The 22,717-nt window shown below is 43.8% G+C and overlaps 1 protein-coding gene across 1 annotated transcript in view; it reads left to right on the top strand.

Moving 5' to 3' along the window:
• The window catches only part of CNTNAP5 (contactin associated protein like 5), a 408,220-nt gene that overhangs the window by 160,573 nt on the left and 224,930 nt on the right, over positions 1-22,717 (top strand). The window contains exon 4 of the mRNA XM_029910538.1: positions 20,561-20,708. Within this exon, the coding sequence (XP_029766398.1) occupies positions 20,561-20,708 (148 nt within the window). The remainder of the gene's footprint in view (positions 1-20,560; positions 20,709-22,717) is intronic.

Below are 22,717 nucleotides of genomic sequence, written 5' to 3'. Positions count from 1 at the left end.
GAGCACATCCTTCCATTCATACTGGCGGTCAGAATAGATGTCTAACAATGCCATATGAACACAATGAATGAGTCTGATTTTCTCATACATCATGTAAAAGGAAATTGAGGGTAAGGCATTATGACAAGTGCTTATTAGCTGTCTAGTTTCTGTGCATCCTTTTACTGAATTCAGTCTAGCCAGAGTGTCAGTTTTCTATTGTTTGCTATCTAGCTAAACCTGTGATGAGTTTAATCACAGAACCCCCCTTGGGAGCGGCCACCTGATGTGCCAAGACTACTTCTGCCCCTGCTTTCCCTGCCAGCTCGGGACCCCAGCGCCCTATCTTGCTGAGCCAGATATGCCCCTCTGCTCCAACACAGACCCCAGGGTCTGAATTACTTGCCCCAAAGCTGCAGACTTAACTGAAAGCAGCTCACAGAAGTGTTCTTGTCTTTAACACTCAGATGCTCAACTCCCAATGGGGTCTAAACCCAAACAAATCCGTTTTACCCTGTATAAAGCTTATACAGGGTAAACTCATAAATTGTTCACCCTCTATAACACTGATAGAGAGATATGCACAGCTGTTTGTCCCCCCTTCCAGGTATTAATACATACTCTGAGTTAATTAATAAGTAAAAAGTGATTTTATTAAATACAGAAAGTAGGATTTAAGTGGTTCCAAGTAGTGACAGACAGAACAAAGTGAGTTACCAAGCAAAATAAAATAAAACACGCAAATCTAAGCCTAATACAGTAATACAATTGAGTACAGATAATATCTCCCCCTGAAAGATGTTTCAATATGTTTCTTTCACAGACTGGATGCCTTCCTAATCTGGGCACAATCCTTTCCCCTGGTACAGCCCTTGTACCAGCTCAGGTGGTAGCTAGGGGATTCCTCATGATGGCTCCCCCTTTGTTCTGTTCCACCCATTTATATATCTTTTGCATAAGGCGGGAATCCTTTGTCCCTCTGGGTCCCCACCTCCCCCTTCTCAATGGAAAAGCATCAGGTTAAAGATGGATTCCAGTTCAGGTGACATGATCACATGTCACTGTAAGACTTCATTACCCACTTACCAGCACCCAGAAAGATTGCAAGTAAAACAGAGCCATCTGCAGTCAATTGTCCTGGTTAATAGGAGTCATCAAGATTCCAAACTACCATTAATGGCCCACACTTTGCATAATTACAGTAGGCCCTCAGAGTTATATTTCATATTTCTAGGTTCAGATACAAGAGTGGTACATTTATACAAATAGAATGATCACACTCAATACATTATAAGCTTTGTAAAGATACCTTACAAGAGACCTTTTGCATGAAGCATATTCCAGTTACATTAGCATATTTTCATAAAATCATATAGAGTGCAATGTCACAATACCTACCTGTGTGTTTCCAATGTGCCTATCACCAGAGTATCCAGGAACAATTTTAACCAGTATTGTCATAACTTTTATTAAAAGAGAAACCAAGAGCATCATTATAATCTGAGTTATGCAAGGTATTTTCTCTGGATAGGAGGTACTTAGCTGTAATACCATTTCCTAGATTACATGCTACTGTAACCACAAATGTCACAGAGAAAGTTAATGATTGCAGCTGAAGCCGGGCTCTGCCTGCACTGAATTAATAAGAAGTACAAATACATAGGTGCATGTTGAACAAGTTTTTACTCCGTTGTTCTTAGGTGTTCACAAAATGATATTATGGTGCACAAGATCCCTAGCTTCAGGCCATGGAAAGCCCATGCTTCAAGGGTGAATTAAAATGCCTACCAGTTAAATAAATAGGATTTCAGTGGACTCCAAAATACAGTTGCTTAGAGTATTGTAAATGGCCACATTTTCACTGTATCAGTTGACTTGCACTGTGCCATGTCACCAACATGTAGACACTCTTGGATTTAATAGTTTGTACTCCTTCTGTTGTAAAATATATGAGGTAATATTAGAGTTGGACTTAACTGAAATTGTTTATGATGGACACATTTTTCTATTGACAACATATAACTGCATTGCGGAAGATGAGAAGAGGAGATTCTGACTTTTTTGTGAAGTATTCCCTGCCAGAAAAGTATGGGGGTCAGCATCAAAAGGTGTCTGCATCTTTTTGCTCTGTTATTCCTCTTCTTGTGAGCATGGGTGGAAGCAAGTTGATATTTTTAGATCTCGATCAAATTCCAGGCCCCATTAAATTCTGTTTTGTACAAAAGTAAGCCCTAATCCGGCAAGCACTGAACATAACTCATATTGAGTAGTCCCATTCATGTTTTCTGGCTGAGCCGCATAGAGGTAGACAAGACTTTGTCCCTTTTCTGAAGATCTTACAATCAAAATAAATCAAGACATAAGAAGGATAATGCAACAAACCATAGAAGGGAATTTGAATAGAAGGATGGTTACATAGACTAACAATGTGAATAACGTGATAGTTCCAAAGTGTATGGGAATTCTTGGGTAACGACTCGCTAATGTGAATAAGTAGTTCACAATGGGATAGATTCTGATAATTTGTTCACCTGGAGTAATACCTTACCCCTGGAGTACCACTACTGCTTGAGCAAGGTGCTACTCAAGATGAGAATAATGGATATCATCACTTGGATACTTTTACTGATAGTGGCCTTGATCCAAAGCTCATGGAAGGACTCCGATTAATTTCACTGGGCTTTGGATCAAGGGCCATGCAGTGTATATTTTCCTGTGCTCAAAGTCTCATTACTTGCCAGTTTCAGTTCCTAGTACTTTACTTCAAACTTCAGGTCAATGGAGGCTCCAAATGCCAAATAAGGCACTTGTATTACGGATTAAGAGCATCCACACAAGAAGTAAATCAGGAATAGCTATTCCACTTTAAATTCACTCCCTACCTTAATCTGCATTAATTTACAATTTACAAGTCCAAAGAGATAGATAGAAAGCAAAAGAAACAGTGACCCCACTGCTGATTAGTATGGAAATTAGTGGGCACAACAAGCCAGCTGTCTAACCAGGAGCATCTGTAGGCTTCAGTGGAAACTACGAGCATTTCTAAGGAGCAAGTCTATTGCTTTGTGCTGAAAGTAACCCTACAGGGAATGCCTGAGTATTGCTAGGGTTTGTTGATTAAATATTTGGAGAACATATTCCATTTCTTCACATAACCTGAGAACCTCTTTGCCAGAAGATGTTGTGAAGGCCAAGACTATAACAGGGTTCCAAAAAAGAACTAGATAAATTCATGGAGGATAGGCCCATCAATGGCTGTTAGCCAGGATGGGCACGGATGGTGTCCCTAGCCTCTGTTTGCCAGAAGCTGGGAATGGGCGACAGTGGATGGATCACTTGATGATTGCCAGTTCTGTTCATTCCCTCTGGGGCACCTGGCATTGGCCACTGTCGGAAGACAGGATACTGGGCTAGACCTTTGGTCTGACCCAGTATGGCCGTTCTTATGTTCTTATGTTATGTTCTTATTTATTAAACAGTTGGTGGGAGAAGTCCACCATATAGTTTTATTTTCTGGAAGAGCTCTGTGTGGCTCGAAAGCTTGTCTCGCTCACCAACAGGAGTTGGTCCACTAATAAATATTACCTCATCCACCTTGTCTTTGCTGAGAGTAGGCAGATAAAAGGTGCTGTGTGTTTCTGGTGCTGTCTGCATATTAACTTTTAATGATGTTCTATCTGAGCATTGAAGCCACATATCATACTTCTCACAGAAGTCATTGATGGAAAGAACCACTTATCTCATCTAGTCCATATTCCTTATGTTGTAGAATTGCCCCTCAGAGTACCTATTTCTAGTGATTTGTCCAGTCTTGTTTTAAATTTCTCTACCATTGGAGCTTCTAATCTTGCAGAAAGCTGAACTGCCGTACGGCATTCACTGTGGATAGCTGTGAACACATGCCAGTTTTACTATTAAAAATAGGCTATTTTGATTTAATTGGATGGGTGAGAGTTGTAGAGGTATCAAATCATTCTAATGGCAAATTGTTGTGATTTAAGGTATTGTCGATGTCAAAGTAATGCAACCTGGGCTTGTTTATACCTCACTTCATTTTGTTGCAGTAGCCCAGTTGTCCTATCGAGTGGATGTTTGAGAAGTAATATAGTTTCAGTTTGATATGTAAAAGGTAGGTCATGCTGCAGCCCTGTTCTTCCTTTTTATTTAGGAATGGAGAGCCACTTCCTTACAGAAACTATTCCAGAGAGGAGGAGAGTTTTGTTTTTAATTTTTTTAAAAAAAAATTTGGGGTCTATTATGACTAAAGGAAGCTATGTCAATGCAAGTTGATATAATGCACAAGGATAAGTTCAGGTAGAATGATTAAAGTAGAAGACTGAGAGCAAGGAACTCATGCCTTCCAATTCTGACTTTGCCACTAACTTGCCATGTATCCTCAGACAAGTTACTTCACATCTGATTGTTTCTGTCTTGCTTGCATGGGGATAAATGATGCTTATTTCATGTGCGTGGAGTAGAGATTAATTAATTAAACAAGCCTGATCCTCCAGTCCTGAAATTCCCCAACTGCTGAGGATATCGACAGGAGTTTGATATATGAGGAATGCAGAATCAAGTCCATTGCTTGGAAGTAAGTCATGGGAAACCTTTCATAAAGTGAATATATTATTTTATGAAAAACAAGGAAGAATGAATGACTCTTGAAAAGGCACCTGGAATTATTTGAGCAGGTTGATTGCATGCAGTGGAGAGACTTGAAAAGTACCCTTAATGGAGGGTACATTTTGCAGTTTTAGGTGCACTTTAAAGTTTGCTTTTAGATTAGCTGAATGGAATTCTAATACGAAAGAGAATCCCATTGAAAACACACTTTCCCTGCAGAAAGTCAAGTACAATCTTTGAAGTTCTAAGACTACTATATAAAAAGAGCACAAAATATTGATTTTACAGGTAAGAATTGCCCACCAGGAGATAGAGTTTTAGGGGCATTGTGAAATTGTAACATCAAATTGATGCTCAAAGCTGTTATACATGGGAAATTATAGTCCTTGCTAGAGGTAATATGCATCCAGTTTGTTTGATCAAGGGGATGTATCTAAAGTATGTTTCATTTTTCAACATCTGTCTCTTTCTTGTCTTTGTCTTCCTGTCCAGTTTAAAATTCCAGATGCTTCTAGTTGCAAATCTGAATGGAAGGGAAAGTGCATTGTGGATCTTTGATCCACATTTATGGCTTAGTCCCTAAAAGTTGGCTTGACATTTGCCCTCTGCAACTTCTCAACAAGTTTGAAGAGATTGTGATTGAAGAGTGATTTTTGCTATGGTTTAAGTGGCTTTGGGCAAAGTACAGCCTTATTTCTATTAAACTAGCTTTATTGCTTTTCCTGTATACTACTAGAATGTGCAGGGTCTTCCAAATAAATCTTGTTTTTCTTAAGTATCTGAAAGTGACTAAGGAGAAATGAAATAAGCCTATGTCGGTTTAAAAGGTGTGTTGTCTAGTTTCTTCTCAGTGGCTATAAATAGCTCTCATACATATTAAAGTAACCCATGGATGCACACCAAGCAGAGAATGAAGTCAAGATTAATATGGGTTACCACTGGGAGACATAAGGAGAAACTGATGAAAGAAAACTTGAAGCTGAATATCAGGAGACTATCCCCAGGAGTGAGGAAGGGAAGTGGGTGAGGCCTATAACATTTTTGGCATTGTTGCTGTTTTGTTTTGAGATTGCACCCAAAGGCCTCAATCAGGATCAGGGCTCAATTGTATCTTAATCTACCTTTGGCAAGGGTCAACCAAACAGGATGGGGAAGTGTGGAAGAGAAAAGAATCTTACTCATAAAGGGCTCTCCATTGCCCAGATGCTAAGGTTATGGGTGCACTATAACCACCTAGCTAGATAAGTGGGCACATGTGTTCTACTACCAAACTTTTAGAGCCATTCTCCTTCCTGCAAGAGTGAGTTCCTGAAGAGTATGAAGGAAACATAAGGGTTTCTGAGTTCGGGGGCAGGGAGCGTTATGATAGATCGGGAGATACGTGTATGTCAAATTCTGAATTCCATTTTGTTTTGTGAATGCCATGTTGAATGTAAACCTCAGTGTGGCTTTGAGCATTGTCCATTTTGTAGACTTGTAGAGACTTGATGCCTCGTGGAGAATCTACATCAGGAAGCTAGGACATAGCAATCAAAGGCCATCAATGTTAAATGGCTCTACCCTAGTGGAACAATGGGCTTGGTACCAGCAGAGCCTCTGACTTTACCCAAAAACCAATGGCAGGTGGAGGTGGCACCTGGAAATTCCTCTGCACAGGGGGACAATTCCACTGCTGGAGTCTGAAGGAGCTGCCCTGGATTAAGGACTTGGACCAAACCCAAGGGTGGGTGTTGCGGTCAGACTGAAAGGAATGAAGTTAAGACATTTGTTGTATTCTTAAAATCTGTAACTCTGTTTTTTCAAAAGCAAAATTATTTGTGGTTAAGAAATTCCTTTGCTAAACCTGGTGCCTTGATTTACTGCCATGTGGTACCTGAAGGGTGTTAGGAAATTTGCACTCCAACATCCAGATTGACTCTGGGAGGGAATGGTATAAGCAACAAGGGGCTTGGAGGAAGCTGCAGCACTGGTTCCAGGGCCTAGGCAGCTGGACAGTGGGGGTCCCACTGCTTAAGAAGGGGTGCAGACACAGAGTCTGCACTCGAGAGTACACCTGAGTGATCCAGAGCGAGGAACAGTGATCCATCACTACTTAGACCCGGAGGGTGGGGCGGGGGGCTTAGAAGAATGTGAGGTTCAGCAGTTGTATCCAAGCCCAACAGAGTGGTTTTCATGCAGAGAGTGGGAATGGACCAGGTTGTGAGAGAAGGAATGGAGGGATGGGCAAGCTGTGTCTGGGGAGGGAAGGCAGCAATACTGTGGTCAATATTCTCCGGAGGTTTGCCATGGGGAAGAAGATGTACAATCAGGGTTCCTCTGGAGACTACTCAAGAGTTGAAAGTCATCCACGTGCGCTGACCCTCCCTGCTTTAGTTCAGCTCCAAGGCCCTTATTAGAGAAGTAGGAGTTGCAGGTGGCTCTTACACGGCCTCTCTGCCTTCCAAGTGGACTTTCATGGTTTCCTCTGGCTTCTTCCAGGGGAGCGAATCAAAGCCACTAGCTAAGAAATAGTATTTCCTGGCTATTTGTCCCCATCTGCCCAGATTTGGGCCTGTAAATGACATTTTGAACATGCACCATGAACAAGGAGTATGATGTTGCCTGAACAGTAAATCTGTGAGAGTCACTCAGAATGAGTCTCTTTTTTTTTTTCCTTTATGACTGTTGTGAAGCATGCAGGTTTTGGAGAATAAATAAATGATCTTCATGGTTGAGATGCAGTTAAACAAATTTCATTCTGTCTAAGCTGTGGCAGCAAGATAAATAAATTAGAGAGATGCAATAGAGGAGTCGGTTTCATGGTTTGCAGGAAGTTTGGGACGCATGATAAAGCCTTAAGAATGAGTCAAACAGTCAGATTTTTTGTGGCAGCTCTTTTTAAAAAAAAAAAAATTGAATATAGCCTCTTCTCTTCTGCTCAGTTATTTCTACATCAGGCTATATAACGCTTTCCTGCTCACAGTGGATATAGCAGACGTTCCAGCAAAATCTTGACATTTGAAGGGAAATTGATCTGATGTCACTGAGTGGAGCCGTTAGCTGTGGATGTGTGTCCTGTCCATTCCGAGATGATACAATGAATAAGGTTGATAAGATTTGGAAAGAAACACAGGACTGGAAGGGAGCTCCTGGGTCCTCGAGTCCAGTCCCCTGCTATCACAGGAAACCATGCCATTATCAGGAACCATGAGCTGTCATTCCCTCAGCTGAGCCTGGGGCTAGCCAGATAATGAGTCCAGCTGGGCTGTGGCAGAATCGCCTGATTGGCCAGCTCACCCGATTGGCTGCAAGGAGCCAATAGGTCTGCCTTTAAACTCAGCAGCAGCAGATCGCCAGCTGCTCAACACTTATGTCTGCAGCTGCAATCTCTCCTGTGCCTGCTTTGTTCCCAGACATATTCGTGTCCAGCTCCCTTGTCCGGCTTCTGACTCTGACTCTGACCCTTGGCTCTGACTCCTGGTCCCTGGCTGTAACTATTAGGTCAGACTCCCCACGTACCAGTTCCTGACAGTCATACAATCCTTTTAGTAAACGTATCAAGCTCCATCTTAAAGCCTGTTTATGTTTCTTGTCCCTGAAACTCTTCCTGGGAGGCTGTCCCAGAATCTCACTCCTCTGATGCTTAGAAACCTTCTTCTGATTTCCAGCCTAAATTTCTTCCTGGCCTATTTGTTCTTGAAAGTCAGCTACAAAGGACTGTGGTGAAGCTGGGCTCAAGCTTCAAAAAGTGTATCTGGATTTTAAACACTGCTGCATGCAGGGGGTCCCATCCCCCTACTATATCTGGTTGACATTTTTTTGAGTGAAACATTTCCCTGCCCCCAAAATGGGCTTTGTCATAAAATGTATCTTTTTTGCTGGATGAAAAATTATGTTTTTCAATGGGAAACTTTGAAATGAAAGGGAACTTTTCCATTTTGAATTGCATTTTCAGTTTTCAAAAAGCAAATTGAAATGAAATCTTTTAGTTTTGAAATTTCTCACAAAAAATCAAAAATAAGGATTTCTTTTTTTCATGAGGGTAAAAGGTTTTTCTGCTGGTCAGTAAACTCCTAGGACACGAAATTATCATAACATATACATGCATTATCTGTATTTTATTAGTTTGTGTGGGGGTGTCTGTTTCTCAGCTGTAAAATGTGGGTAATGGTAGCGGTAGTATCAGAATAAACAGGTTATTGATTTAGAGGTTCCCAGATACTTCAGTAATGCAGGCCGTGTGAGTACCTAGATAGACAGAAGCAAAGCCTTCTGGGAACATTCTCAAGAACAGTCTGTAGTGGGGTTCTGAGAATTTTCTTTCATGCTGCATATTGTTTTCAGTAGAGTGTGTCATCTGTTTGCTTAGCTACACTGTAAAGAAACACCTCCTTAATGATATGTTTCTGTGTTGATGCCAGTTACTTTCAAGTGTATATTAATACTATTATACTGATACCTGTGATTTTTGAGTGTACATCAGATCATTGTATTGATACCGGATGTTCTTCAGTGTATGTTAATACCATTTATTGGTAGCTGATGAACTCAAGTGTATTTTAATACCCCTGCATTGATCGATACTAGACGAATGGAACTTCTTCAGAGATCTAACATGGAACATATAACATAACCCTTTTGTTTAACATAAAGCCCAATGTAATTGCAGAATCCGTGAAAGGATATCCTATAATAAATTACTTTTCCTCTTTGTGGATCAGATTATCTAACAAAGTTCCTTTTCTTCTCCTCTTTGTCACTCTCTGAAGTGTACCTAGTCAGAACATTTTCAGACTCATTCCTGAAAGCAATTACTTCATCCTGACATGTTCTGGAAATGTTGTGTGTCTGATTTTTTTCACTCTAAATCAGATGTCGTTTGCTGGCCCACTTCACGGGTCCCTTCACTCACCGACACTTACGAGAGTAATGAATAAAAGAGTTCTTTGAGCTGGAGTCACATCTCAGGAGAAGGACTTGTTAAGGAGCTATTGATTCTCTTCCCCCCCGCTTCACCTCATTTCCTGTATTTCAGTGGAAAGTATTGATAACCAGAATATAAGCTTCTCATGAGTTTCCTGGTTTTTAAATCCTTGCTTTGTTGCGACTTAAGGTAAAATTTTACTTTATGAAATTGAAGGACGAAATGAGAGATTAAAATAAATCTCCAAGGTAAGAAAATACTCTGGGGAAGGAAACTCTCCAACTAGACAGTGTAAAGAAAAGTTTAATTAAAGTGACTGGCGTGGAACTTGAAAAATATAACAGTACTTTTCACTTGCATCATGCCTTTCGCCAAGGGTACTTTTAAAAGTATTTATTAATATAAGTCTTGGGCTGCCTGACCATACCAAGATAATAAGATCCACTGGCTAGAAGTTTGAAGCTAGTCAAATTTAGGCTGGAAATAAGGCACATTTTTAACAGTGAGGGTAATTAACCCCTGGAACAACCTACACAAGATTGTGGTGAATTCCCCATCACTGTCAATTTTGAAATCAAGATTGGAAGTTTATTGAACAGATCTGCTGAAGTTCAAACAGGAATTAATTCAAGGAAGTGCCGTGTCCTATGTTGCACAGGAGGGAGGTCAGACTAGATCATCACCGTTGTCCCTTCTGGCCTTATCTATGATGGGTGATGTTGCTTTTACCATGCTTCCAGTCAGTGGTGGATTAGCCACTGGGCCAACAGGGCCCCAGCCAATTGGGGGGCCCAGAAAAATGGGTGCCCCTCAGCTCAACCCAGCTGTCCTCACCTTCCTGGTGCTCCTGCTGGGGAGTGGGGTCAGGGTGTGGGGGCTTGCCCCACTCTGCCCGCCCATCTGGCACTCCTGCAGGTGGAAGAGGTAGGGAGGGGTCCCCGCTTGCTCTGGCCCAGGGCCCCAGAACACCCTAATCCACCTCTGCTCCCAGTCCTTGCTGGACAAAAGAGAATGAGAAACTGGATCTGGGAATCAAATCTTTCTCTCTCATTGCAAGGCAGGGGTCTGTACGCAACACCACCAGGCCAAGATTTAAGCAGTGCTTTAAGAGTAGACATATATTTCAAGTAGCAAGTGTTAAGCGCTGATATAAAGAGCTGTGTGCAAAGCAGCCAGTTGAAATGCTCTGCAAGAAGTTTTACTGGTCCTAAAAACCCCAGGAACAGTGATGGATATTATCGAGCACCATCTACGGGCACCTTGTCAGTTAACTAACTAGTTACATATGTACCAACATCTCTGTTTCATCAAGAGCGCCTGTTACAGCGCGTACCAGTCCACTGATTTTCCTGCTCCCCCAACAGCACAGCTACGGAGATTGTTTTGAAACTATAAGTGCTTTACTCCCCCACTCACTTGGTGGCTCCCATCCTACTCCCATTTCCAGATAAAGACGTTCAGATTGGAACAAAAAAATAATAATAATCTGATTTAGTATTTAGAGTCTGACTGCCATAGGTTTGCCTCAGTTTAAAATGATTGCCTCACCATGACAGCAGGAGGACTTGATTTTGCAGCTGGCTTTAAGCATTCGTATTTAATGTAAAGGACTGGGATACAGGCAGCTGAATGCCTTTCTAATGGACAAGTAGAAGAGGAAGCCCTTCCTTTTTGTATTCAGACATTTGTGTATCACAGTGAGAGCCTGAGTGCCTAGCTCTCTGCTCTTTGCATCATTACTTGACCGTCAGCTTCTCTAATATGTATTCCAGAGATCTGGTTAAGGTTTGCAACTTTGTAATATTTAAAAACCGGACACTCCAGCAGAAGTGCCGGAACCTCCCACACCCCACCTCTTCCTTCCCGGAAGCCCCGCTTCTGTCCTGTCTCTTCACCTAAGGCCCCTCCCCTGCCCCGCTTCCTACTCTGAGGCCCCATCACTGCTCACTCCTCTTCCTCCTCCCCCCATCGCTCACTGCTCTTCGTCTCTTCCCCCCTGGGTTGTGGGAGACTTTCCTGCAGAGCCGGGGCTGAGAGCTTCAGCTGCCCAATGCAGGTACGAGGCAGCCCCAGCTGAGTAGGGGCTGGCACGGGTGATGACCTGGTGCCTCCCCTCGCCATCTCTGCCTGCAGTAACTGGACTTTGGGTGTCCGGTCAGTGGAGCTGACTGGACACTGTCAGGTCCCCTTTCCAAACGGACTTTCTAGTCAAAAATTGGGCACCTGGTCACCCTAGATATGGTTGGTTTTCAAGGTCTTCTGCTTAGGTCTTTTTATTTTGGTTGATACAGGAAATAAATGTTTGATTGGAACTAATTGATCAAACCTGTGTTGAGGAAAAAAGATGCACAGATATCCACTGGGATACTGCAAGAGGTCCTCTTAAACTATCTCATGGTCTGGAAAAATAGTTTCTTGTTGCTGCTCTGGTATCAAAAAGACCGATTTGATCAGTGTGAGAAGTGTAGTTATTAAAATATTGACTGAATTATGGGATGTTAAAAGCTTTTCAGCAGTGTTTTTTGTAGGAAGGGACTGAGTGAAATGAGACACCGATTTTGATTTATCCATTATGTTCTTAAGACAAAAGCCTAGAAAAACCATACGACTAAATCTTCAGTTGATATAAATGGACTTCAATGAACCTACACCAATTTACACCAACTCAGAATCTAGCCCATACCATTCAATACATTGGTAGCAGAACTCTTCCCATTTTGAATAGGGTGACCAGATGTCCCTATTTTATAGGGACAGTCCCGATATTTGGGGCTTTGTCTTATGTAGGCGCCTATTATTCCCTTCCCCCCCCTCCCCTCCCCTCCCCCGTCCCGATTTTTCACACTTGCTGTCTGGTCACGCTAATTTTGAATGATGATCTAACTAGACTTGCTCAAAACTCTCTTGCACAGAAATCTTTTTCCACCTATTTTTTTTTAAATAATCAAATTTTCAAAATGTTGATAAAACTTGAAAATTCATAAAATGTTGATCATCCTTCCTTGGAAACAGCCTAGGTTTCATTCTCTCCCCCTCCCCCGCCTTCTTCCACAAGTAACAACATATATATGCATAAAGATTAACTGTCTTGTGATAAAATTTCAGTAAAAAAGATATTGAAAAAGATACAGTGCCATAAGACAAACCTATGGTAGTCTCATGAGATACACAGGTGTTGTGTCTGAGGTTGGAGTGTGAATTTTGTCTTGCTCCCAGCAAAATTTGCAAAGCTACATTGACTAAAAATGGCTTTTTTCCCCACCATTTTACAAAACATTGGGGGAAATCGAATCTAACTATCCATGCCCTTTCAACATTATTTTGCAGCTCCAAATAGAAATGCTGTTAAACTATAAAACAGGGAAATAATGTAAGATAATGAAGTCAAATATTCATTTGAAGTCACCATTGCGTGGAATAACTAACACCTCTCTGGTGTCCAGTTGCTGGATTGGGCTGGCAAATTATCATCAGAGAGAGAGCTATTTAAACTCAGTTTGATGAAGCTAAATATGAGGAGGGTTCCAAGCATTGCCCAACAGTGCTAGACATAAACACATTCACCGCATTGTTAATCCCACTAATTCGATACAAAGCTTGCAAGCCTCCGTGAGATTTATGCAAAAGTACAGCCTGAAGTGTATGATTAATGTTGGCAGTAGCAATGGAAAGAGCTGTTGCAGTCTATTGGCTAAGGTTAATCTTGTCAAGGTTTTAGGGAAATATTTCTTTTTTGATGTGATGAGGTTATATATATAATATAGTTTTTTGATGATAAAGAGTAGGATGCCAAGAAGAAACCGGAATTAGTTGCTGACTTTTGGGTCTTCCTCTATTATACGGCTTTAGTTTTGCAGTAAGTTCCTCCCAGTATTATTGTTACTAACAACAATTATAATGTTTTATAACCTCCTTCACCCCAAAGTGCTCTCCAGACTTAACTGATACTTAAAACTATCCATGGGGATCATTTCATCTATCCATGAAAGGTAGCCACGTGGGGGGAGGGTGACCATAACTTTTGTTTGAAAATATAGTGACACTACACAAAAGCTTAGGATAGGAACTAAAGTGCTGTATCAGTTTGAGGTTGTAGGAGGAATTTAGGTAGACTGCAGTTTGGACAAGACACTAGAATGTAGAACTCTTTCCTAGAAGTTTTCTTTTCACCCTCCTTCCATTCTTATTTGAGTGTCTTCTTCCTTGTTGGTCATTATCTTTGGTTGCAGTGGTGTTGTAGCCTTGTTGATCCCGGTGGGTGAGGTAGTATCTTTCTTTGAATCATAGAAGATCAGGGTTGGAAGAGACCTCATGAGGTCATCTAGTCCAGCCCCCTGCTCAAAGCAGGACCAACCCCAACTAAATCATCCCAGCCAGGGCTTTGTCAAGCCAGGCCTTAAAAACTTCTAAGGATGGAGATTCCACCACCTCTCTAGGTAACCCATTCCAGTGCTTCACCACCCTCCTAATGAAATAGTGTTTCCTAATATCCAACCTAGACCTCCCCCACTGCTCCTTGTTCTGTCATCTGCCACCACTGAGAACAGCTGAGCTCCATCCTCTTTGGAACCCCCCTTCAGATAGTTGAAGGATGCTATCTAATCCCCCCCACTCTTCTCTTCTGCAGACTAAATAAGCCAAGTTCCCTCAGCCTCACCTCATAAGTCATGTGCCCCAGCCCCCTAATCATTTTCGTTACCCTCTGCTGGACTGTCTCCAATTTGTCCACATCCTTTCTGTAGTGGGGGGCCCCAAACTGGACGCAATACTCCAGATGTGGCCTCACCAGTGCCGAACAGAGGGGAATAATCACTTCCCTCGATCTACTGGCAATCCTCCTACTAATGCAGCCCCATATGCCATTAGCCTTCTTGGCAACACTGGACGAACTTCTGTTGGTGTAAGAGAAATGCAGTTGAGCTTCACAGAGCTCTTCTTTCCCAGACCTGAACACACTCAAAGTGTCACAGATAAGTACAAGGTGTAACACATTGTTTAGCATAAGTAGTTAACACACATTGTCAGAGACAATTCAAAGCGAATAGCTTATAAAAACAATCTGTAACCCACTAACCCGCCCACAAACACTTTTTGTCCTATGACTGCAAAGGTGTTAACTGGCCACTTCACTTTGAGTACCTTTAGCCACATGTCTGTCTCTAAGTTTTACACCTGTGATCACTGCCAGCATCCAGTGAATAATAATCATGACTATTGAGTGATCTTTGGAATTTCCATTCCATGGACAATACTGACATTTCAACATAGGAAATGAGACGACAAGTTGAAATTTCTAAAATTTTTAAATGGAAAAGAGATTTTGAAAAAAAAAAAACTGATTTGGAATTGTCAGAATGTTTCATTTTGACATTCCTGTAATCAAAATGTTTTGTTTCATTTTGTTAAAATGACATGAAACGCTTCATTTTGAACCAGATCAACATTACACAACATTTCTCTTGCATTATGGGAGTTGTAATTCAGGCCCCCATTGTCTCTTATGGGCCAGGTGTATTATGGGAGATACAGTCCAGCCAGAAAGCCTAATGCCCTCATTCTCCCCCTAAGACAATGCGCTTAAAAAGGAAATACAGTTTAATATCGTGTTTGCTGATTCAAAATTGAACATTTGCGGTCAGTTCAATAAAATGAAATATTCCAATCTGGGTCAAATTGACCAAAATAAAATATTTCATTTGGATTTTCCTGATGGAAAAATTGATTTTTTTTTTATTTTTTTTTGGCAATCTATCTAAGGCTACTTAGTGTTATCAGTATTTATGCCTTTATTTGCAATGCAACTAACGAGAGAGATTACACATGTAATGTAATGGAGCACATCCGATGCATGTATCTGTCCCGCTTGAGCAGATTATGCAATACAGTGATGGGCTAGGGTGGAGTGCACTGTATTACTCTATCCTCCTCCTGCTTGATTGCTTCATATCTGTGCTTGTGCACAGAAACTGTCAGTTCTCTGTAATGTGAGGAAGAGAATTCAATAAGACGCTCTATTGCTGAAGCACAATCTGCACTCTCAATAAATAACACGTGTAATTCTTAGCAAGGGGACCTGGAGTTCACTACTCAGTGCTGGGCAGATTCATTTAAATCCCTATTGTATGGTGAAATTGACCTTCTTTTTTGGAGTCTATCGTCATTTTGGGCGGAGGGTGATAGGGGTGGAATCCAGTTTTGTTTTGTTTCTTCATATATTGTAGGATAGATAATTTGGACAGGTCTCTTCCCCTCCCCCGATAGCAAACAAGATGAGGTGTCGGGGATGTTACCGTCGGGTGTACTCTGTGAAGGACAGGTATATCACGGAGTAAAATATAGCAGTGATTGGTAAAACAGAGGACAAAACTGAAGCGGGGTAGGAGATGCATCTTTCTGGAGATGTGATCGGTTTCAGAAGGGTTACATTCAATTCTGTTCAACTGTGATGGGCAGACTTTCTTCCAATCTAGACAAGAACCTCAGCTCACCTGGCAGTATCTGTTGTTGTAGTTATTCGTTTGCATTACAATAGCATCTACAGACCCAACCAAGATCAGGAGCCCATTGTGCTAGGCGCTGTACTCACACATAGTAAGAGGCAGTCTCTGTCCTGAAGCACTTACAGTCTAAATAGCAGTGATAGACATAAAGAGGTGAAACAACTTGACCAAGGTTACAGAGGAACTCCGTGGCAGAGGTGGGACTGAAACCTAGCTCTCCTGCCTCCCGTACCTGGTCCATTAGAGCACACTGCCTCTCAATGTGTTTTGTTGCTGATCCAAAGCCCAATGACATCTATATGGAAAGGCTCCTGCTGACGTTACTGGGTTGTGACTCAGCCTCACTGTCTGTATTACGGCTTCCTATTTGGTCACAGCTGGGCTGATGATATTTTTGACACAAAATAACAGCCTGCCTGTCAAGGAAGAGCAGCAAGGGGACATAGGGGAGAGCTCTGTTGGGTATCAGGGAGGCTACACAATAGGTGAGCAAGAAGTGTCCTTCCATCTCCTGAGCCAAGTATTCCCCATTGCTCTTCTTCCCTGTGGACTTGCCTTGATTGGTGGCAAAGGGATGCTTCAAGGCATTGTGCAGAGGAGAGGCTCGCTGGCGATCTGATCCTGCCTCAATGAGCTCCATACTGTTGGAACCCTGTGTCCAGGCATAGGCCCATGGAAGGCTAAGCTTCTTCAGAATCGAGGCTGAATTTGAACAGAGAGGTGTTTATTTTACTTTTCTTACTGGCAAAAGAGTGGCAGTAATGTGGGTTGGGGTTTTGTTGCTGTGGATTGGGTGTCTCCTGTTGTATAGTCTTAGACAAGTCTACTGAACACACACAACACTCCTGTTGCAGAGCCTCAAACGAGCCTTCATTGAATGCATTTCCTTCCCCTTACAGTCCACCTCTTCTACAGGGAAATTTCCCTTATCTGAAAGTGTCCTCAATGTCCTTGTTGGAAAAGAGAGAGGTTTAGATGGTACCAATACCAATGAAACTCCTAAAACTGTTGTGTTGTTTTCTTTCCAGTGAGACTAAAGGGTTCATATTCATTCTCACGATAGATCATAGTGGCTGCAGAGAACTGTTCAGATCCATCATGTCAGAAGAAGGCATTGGTGCAATTGTGACGGTTCCATACTGTAGCATCACATTCAATGGAAGGGTTGCTTAGATTCAGTACAGTCTTATCGGGATTGTATAGTGCTTTCACATCCTGGAACCTTTCAGTCTATTACGTGGTGTTTTGTGGATGGATATAGGTCAGTGGTGGACAACCTGTGGCCCATGGGCCTCACACGCCAGACAGTTTGTTTATATTGGCACAGCCGCTGGCAGCTCCCAGTGGCCGTGGTTCACCGTTCCCTGCGGCCCATGCTGTTCCCGCAGCTCCCATTGGCTGGGAACGGCTAACCGTGGCCACTGGGAGCTGTGGGCGGCCGTGCCAATGTAAACAAACTGTCTTGCGGCCCGCCAGCGGATTACCCTGGCTGGCCGCAGGTTGCCCACCACTGACATAGGTAGATGTGACAGATTCCTAGTGCGGGGCTTGATTTTAGTGATTGACCTCTAAAACTCTAACAACATCATTCAGCTCCCAAAACTGAACAACCCCATTCAATTAAAGTCTAGCTCACTGAAACCTGAACACATCTGAAGTTCATTTATATCCCTAGGGCTGGTATAGGTATTCCAGAATCAAAGCCTCTTTCAAGCTAGAAAATCTGACAAGACGACCCGCATTCTCATCCCTATGCTCCAGCGTTGTCATACATGAACCGGCAGTTCACACTTTGGTTGAAATCCATGTTCAACAGACTGTTTCAGAAGTCCCCCGTGAGATAGTCAGATGCAGGTCTGTTCTGTATGGTGGTTGTCACTTCTTATAGCTCACGCATGAGCTTTCCCGCACTAATAGGGCACTAATAGGGCTGTTTAAAAGGAAGAAAGCAATTGTTTTTTATGGGAGTGTCATTTTGACACTTACGACTTTGATTTGATTCCTTTTTTCATTCATTTAGATCCCTTGGAGGAGCTACTTGGTATTTTGAATCAAGTTTCTTCTTGTTGGTTGTTCCCTGTCCCCATTTGCTTGGGTGTAAATGGCAGGTCACAGAGATGACATAGGCAAAATCTGCAAGGTAGACAGGTGCTTCTGCACCTGCACTTCCTTAAATCAAGGCTGTAATAATGTAAATTGCAAACATCTGTGTTGTGGGGCCCTGCACATTCATAATCTCTTTTTCAGCTTGGTTCATCAATTGGTCTTTGGCAGGAAAAACAGAAGAAGCTACATCCTAAGATAGCTCCTCTGGAAGATAGTTAACCTCAAGTCTGCCTGGACTGTGCCAGCGCTTCTCCTTCTTCTGTTCACAGTTCGAACCCACCCCATGACCTGCCTAATAAAGTGAGAGAGCAGATAATCATCAGCGTCATGACAGGAGCCTGCGTCTGTAGATCTGTAAATAAGTTGCTGTTTGCTGCCCTGCATGTGTGTCAAGTGAGATGAAGACAAAATCCCGAGCCTGTCTTTTTAATGCATCCGTTTGGATGAGCTAACACTTCTTCTAACTGAACTTTCTTCTGTCTTTCCACACCCAGACATACCTCAGACGTTCAGTTTGAGTGTTGCCGCAATTTTGCCAAAGACTAATTTAAAAGGCAGTGTACCAGATCTTCAGCGGATGTAAATCAGCATGGCTCTGTTGACTTTAATGGAGCTATTCCAATTTACCCCAGCACAACATCTGCCCCGGTATTATTTTAGTAATGTCTCTAGTACAGGGGTGGCCAACTGGAGCCTGAGATGGAGCCAGAATTTACCAATGTACATTGCCAAAAAGCCACAGTAATATGTCAGCAGCCCCCCATCAGCTCCCCTCCTCTACTGCCCGGCTCCCAGTGCCTCCCGCCCACCGGCAGCCCTGCCCATCAGTGCCTCCCCACACTTCCTGATCAGCTGTTTTGTGGCATGCAGGAGGCTCTGGGGTCGGAGGGGGGAGGAGCGAAGGCACTGCAGGCTCAGGGGAGGGGGCGGGAAGGGGTGGAGTGGGGGCAGGGCTTGTGACAGAGCCAGGGGTTGAGCAGTTAGCACTCCCGGCACATTGGAAAGTTGGCGTCTGTAGCTCCAGCCCTGGAGTCGGTGCCTATACAAGAAGCCGCATATTAACTTCTGAAGAGCCGCATGTGGCTCCGGAGCCACAGGTTGGCCACCCCTGCTCTAGTCCATGCAACATCTTTGCACTCGGAGGGCCAAATTCAGCCTTATTGTTCAAAGGAATGAATTCAGCAAATTAAGTGGGTTTCACTCCATTCACATCACACCATTCACGTATAGCTGGGTTCATTTACGCCAGGGCTGACTAGGGTTCAGATTCTCCTCTCTATCCAGGCAACCCAGTGAGATCTTTTAAGCGCATTTAAAGAGACAGCCTGTTCATTCTCAAAACATAGTTCTCTCTCTCACACCGTTCATTCTCAGAATAGTTAAATAAGTATTAGGACTGGCCAGAAAACTTGAGTTTTGTGAAAATATTTGGAGGTTTTGAAATTTGTTGTGAAGCGGAATGAAAACGGGACCTTTCTGGAGTGGAGAAACAAACAGACGGACACCCCGCTGCAGACTAGCCAACAGCCTGGTGGTTAGGACACTCTGAATCTGCCTGATTCGGAGGAGGGATTTGACCCTGCGTTTCCCACAGCCCTGGAGAATGACCTGATCACCTGGGTTTTTGTGAGTTCTGAGAAACATTCTTATTTGTGTTACTGTAGTGACCATAGGCGCTGGCTTCCTCCAGGCCCTGGAAGTGCTCATCCTTCTGCCCTGCCCACCTCCTTCCCCCAAACCTCCATCCCTGCCCCTTGTCTTCCTGCCCCCCGCTCTGCCCCAGGCCCCACCCCTGCTCTACCCCCACCTCTTCCCGTCCAGTTCCACCCCCTCCTCTGAGAATGCCACATCCCTGCTCCTTTCCTCTCCCTCCCAGTGCCTCCTGCACACCACAAAACAGCTGATCGTGGCTGGCGGGAGGTGCTGGGAGGGAGGGCGAGGAGTTGATCGTTGAGGCCACCAGCGGGTGGGAGGCGCTGGTGGGGAAGGGAAGAGCTGGCTGCCGGTGGGTGCTGAGCACCCACTCATTTTTTGTCGACGCCTATGGTAGTGACCAGGAGCCAGTATGCTAGGTGCTGTACAAACTCAGAACCAAAAGACGGTCCCTGCTCCTAAGACTGATGAAATGGAATTTTTCAACAAAAAAAAAAGGTTTGTCAAAACTGTAACATATCATTTTTTGTAGAGCTACTGTGCACCTTTAAATAGGTGCTGTCTTCCACCATAAGGGTAGCTGCATTTCAGCAGTGGATAGTTTGGAGATGTTTCAGCTAGGTTCCCGAAGCTTGGATGCTTATCTCAGTCAAACCTGGTCTTTGAAATCCTGCAGTCTTTCCTCAGTCTGTAGATAGTTTTATTTTTTTGTTTTTGTTGCGTTTGTTTTTATATTTTCATTGCTCGCAACCAACTGACCGTTTAAAAGTCTCACCGGAGCTTCCTTTCCTTGCAGGTCTTCACAGGGAACACTAATGCAGACAGTGTGGTACATCACAAACTTCTGCACTCCGTGAAAACCCGCTTCCTGCGCTTCGTCCCTCTGAAATGGAATCCCAGTGGAAGAATAGGCCTGAGAGTTGAGGTCTATGGTTGCTCATACAGTAAGTGCCTTTAATGCAAATGTCATCAAACAAGATTGTCAATGTTCCAGGAAGCCCCAGGGAATGTACCTGGCCGAGTACATCTTTTAATCCAATATGAACATGCACCACCATAATATCTGATTGGAGTTGTAGCTTTCATGACAGATAAGCATTACTTGCTGGCTGAGCTCCCTTCCACTAATATCTTATAACATATCATCTTTCCCCCATACCCTGCAGTTACAGGGAATTAAACAGGTATAAAGGATAAGGATCTGAGACTAAAGTAAACTGGAAATATAATCAAGGGATTCATAGACATTTTAGAGAGTATGTCGGCATATGTATTGCATTTATATAAATGCACCTTTCCAATTTCTGTATGGCATATCATTTGACTGTATACATTTGTTAGTTAGCTGTCTATGCTCTTTGCTTGAACAAATTCATCATCTTGACCTCTCTAAAACTTTGCACCCCAACATTTTTAGATGTAGAGCCATTTTCAAAATTTGACACCCAAACTTGCTTCTTTACAGTTCTACTGTGTCGGGCACTTACTGGGCCAGATCTCCAGCCAATGAAAATCGGCCCAGCTCCATTGTCTTCAATATAACTAGATAGACAGCAGCGGATGATCTGGCCTGCAGTGCACCATTCTGGCACTGAAAACATCCCAACAAACAGAGGAGAGTTCAAAAGAATAGCAACAAAAATAATCAGGGGGCTGGAGGGCTTGATCTGTAAGAACCATGATGTGTACCTTGGCTAAGAGATGACTCAACGTGTCCGCGCATGAATGGGGGAAGGTGAGATTGGAGGTGGAACAGCCTGGTAATCTACAAGTATTTGAAATACTGAGGTTGGAGGAACTATTTAAGGTGCTACATTGGGGTCTAACTAGGCCTAGTGGGAGGAAGTTATGACAAGGAAAGTTTAGGATGACTATCAGGGCCGGCTTCAGAAAATCTGAGTCTTTCTCTTCCTCTCCCCCCACCCCACCCCCAGTAAAGCCACTGGATCAGCACCTCTGATAGGAAGGCACAAGAACCAATGTGTGACTGTGAGGGGACACACCCTCATTCTGGTAGAGAGGAGACTAACAAGCCCTTATGGGCTCAGGCAGCACTAACCAGACACACTTGTAAGGCTTTCCCTGGCTGGAGGGAGGCAGCTTAAAAAGGGAAAGCCTGACCTTTTATAAGCATGCTGACTAGGGGGAAGATGGCTCTATCTTGGAGACTGATGGCTACAGGGACAGATCGATGAGGAGAGAGACCGTTGCAGACCCTGCCGCCTCTGATACTATATGGCCAGGCGTAAAGAAACGGTGACCAAAAGGAGGGGCTGGAGGCAGATCTGAACCATGAGGGAGGACACTAGAACTGACAGATAAGCCAAAGGACTGACCAAAAGACTGCCTAAGAGACTGACCACCTTTTTCTTTGACTTTGTTTGTCAGTCTCCCAGAGGTGGGGGAGAGGGAAAAGACCCTTTTTGTTGGTTTGTTTTCTGTTTGGAGATTCCCTTGTGGACCACAAACACTGGAAGGGCCCCATAAGCCACCCAAATCGTGGTCTGGTGGGGACTCAGGAGGGACCCTGGCCCACCACGCTGACCTTTTTTCTCACCCTCTCCCCACAAACTCCTAAGTCACAAACGTGTGGAGGGGCGGGTCAGTCGCACAAGAGGTTGGAGAGAGGGCAGGGGAGTTCGGGGGGCTGGTCGGGGGGCGGGGGTGTGGATAGGGGTCAGGGCGGTCAGAGGGCGGCGAACAGGGGGGTTGAATGGGAGCAGGGATCCCGGGGGAGCAGTCAGGAAGGAGGGGGGGGGGCTGGATGGGGTGGTGGGGGGCAGTCAGGGTCAGGGGTTCCAGGGGCAGTTGGGGACAGGGAGCGGGGCGGTGGATGGGAGTGGGGGGGTGGAATCAGGGAACGGGGGGGGGCAGGTGTCCCGGGGGGCGGGGGCGGTGGGGGGGGGGGGGGGGGGGGGTCAGATAGGGGGCACGCCTGGCTGTTTGAGGAGGT

This window comes from Terrapene carolina, unplaced genomic scaffold, assembly GCF_002925995.2.
Source record: "Terrapene carolina triunguis isolate 2854851 unplaced genomic scaffold, T_m_triunguis-2.0 Scaffold62, whole genome shotgun sequence".
Classification (NCBI taxonomy): Eukaryota; Metazoa; Chordata; order Testudines; family Emydidae; genus Terrapene; species Terrapene triunguis.
Note: the sequence above shows the minus strand (reverse complement) of the source record. Positions and strands in the feature narration are given on the sequence as shown.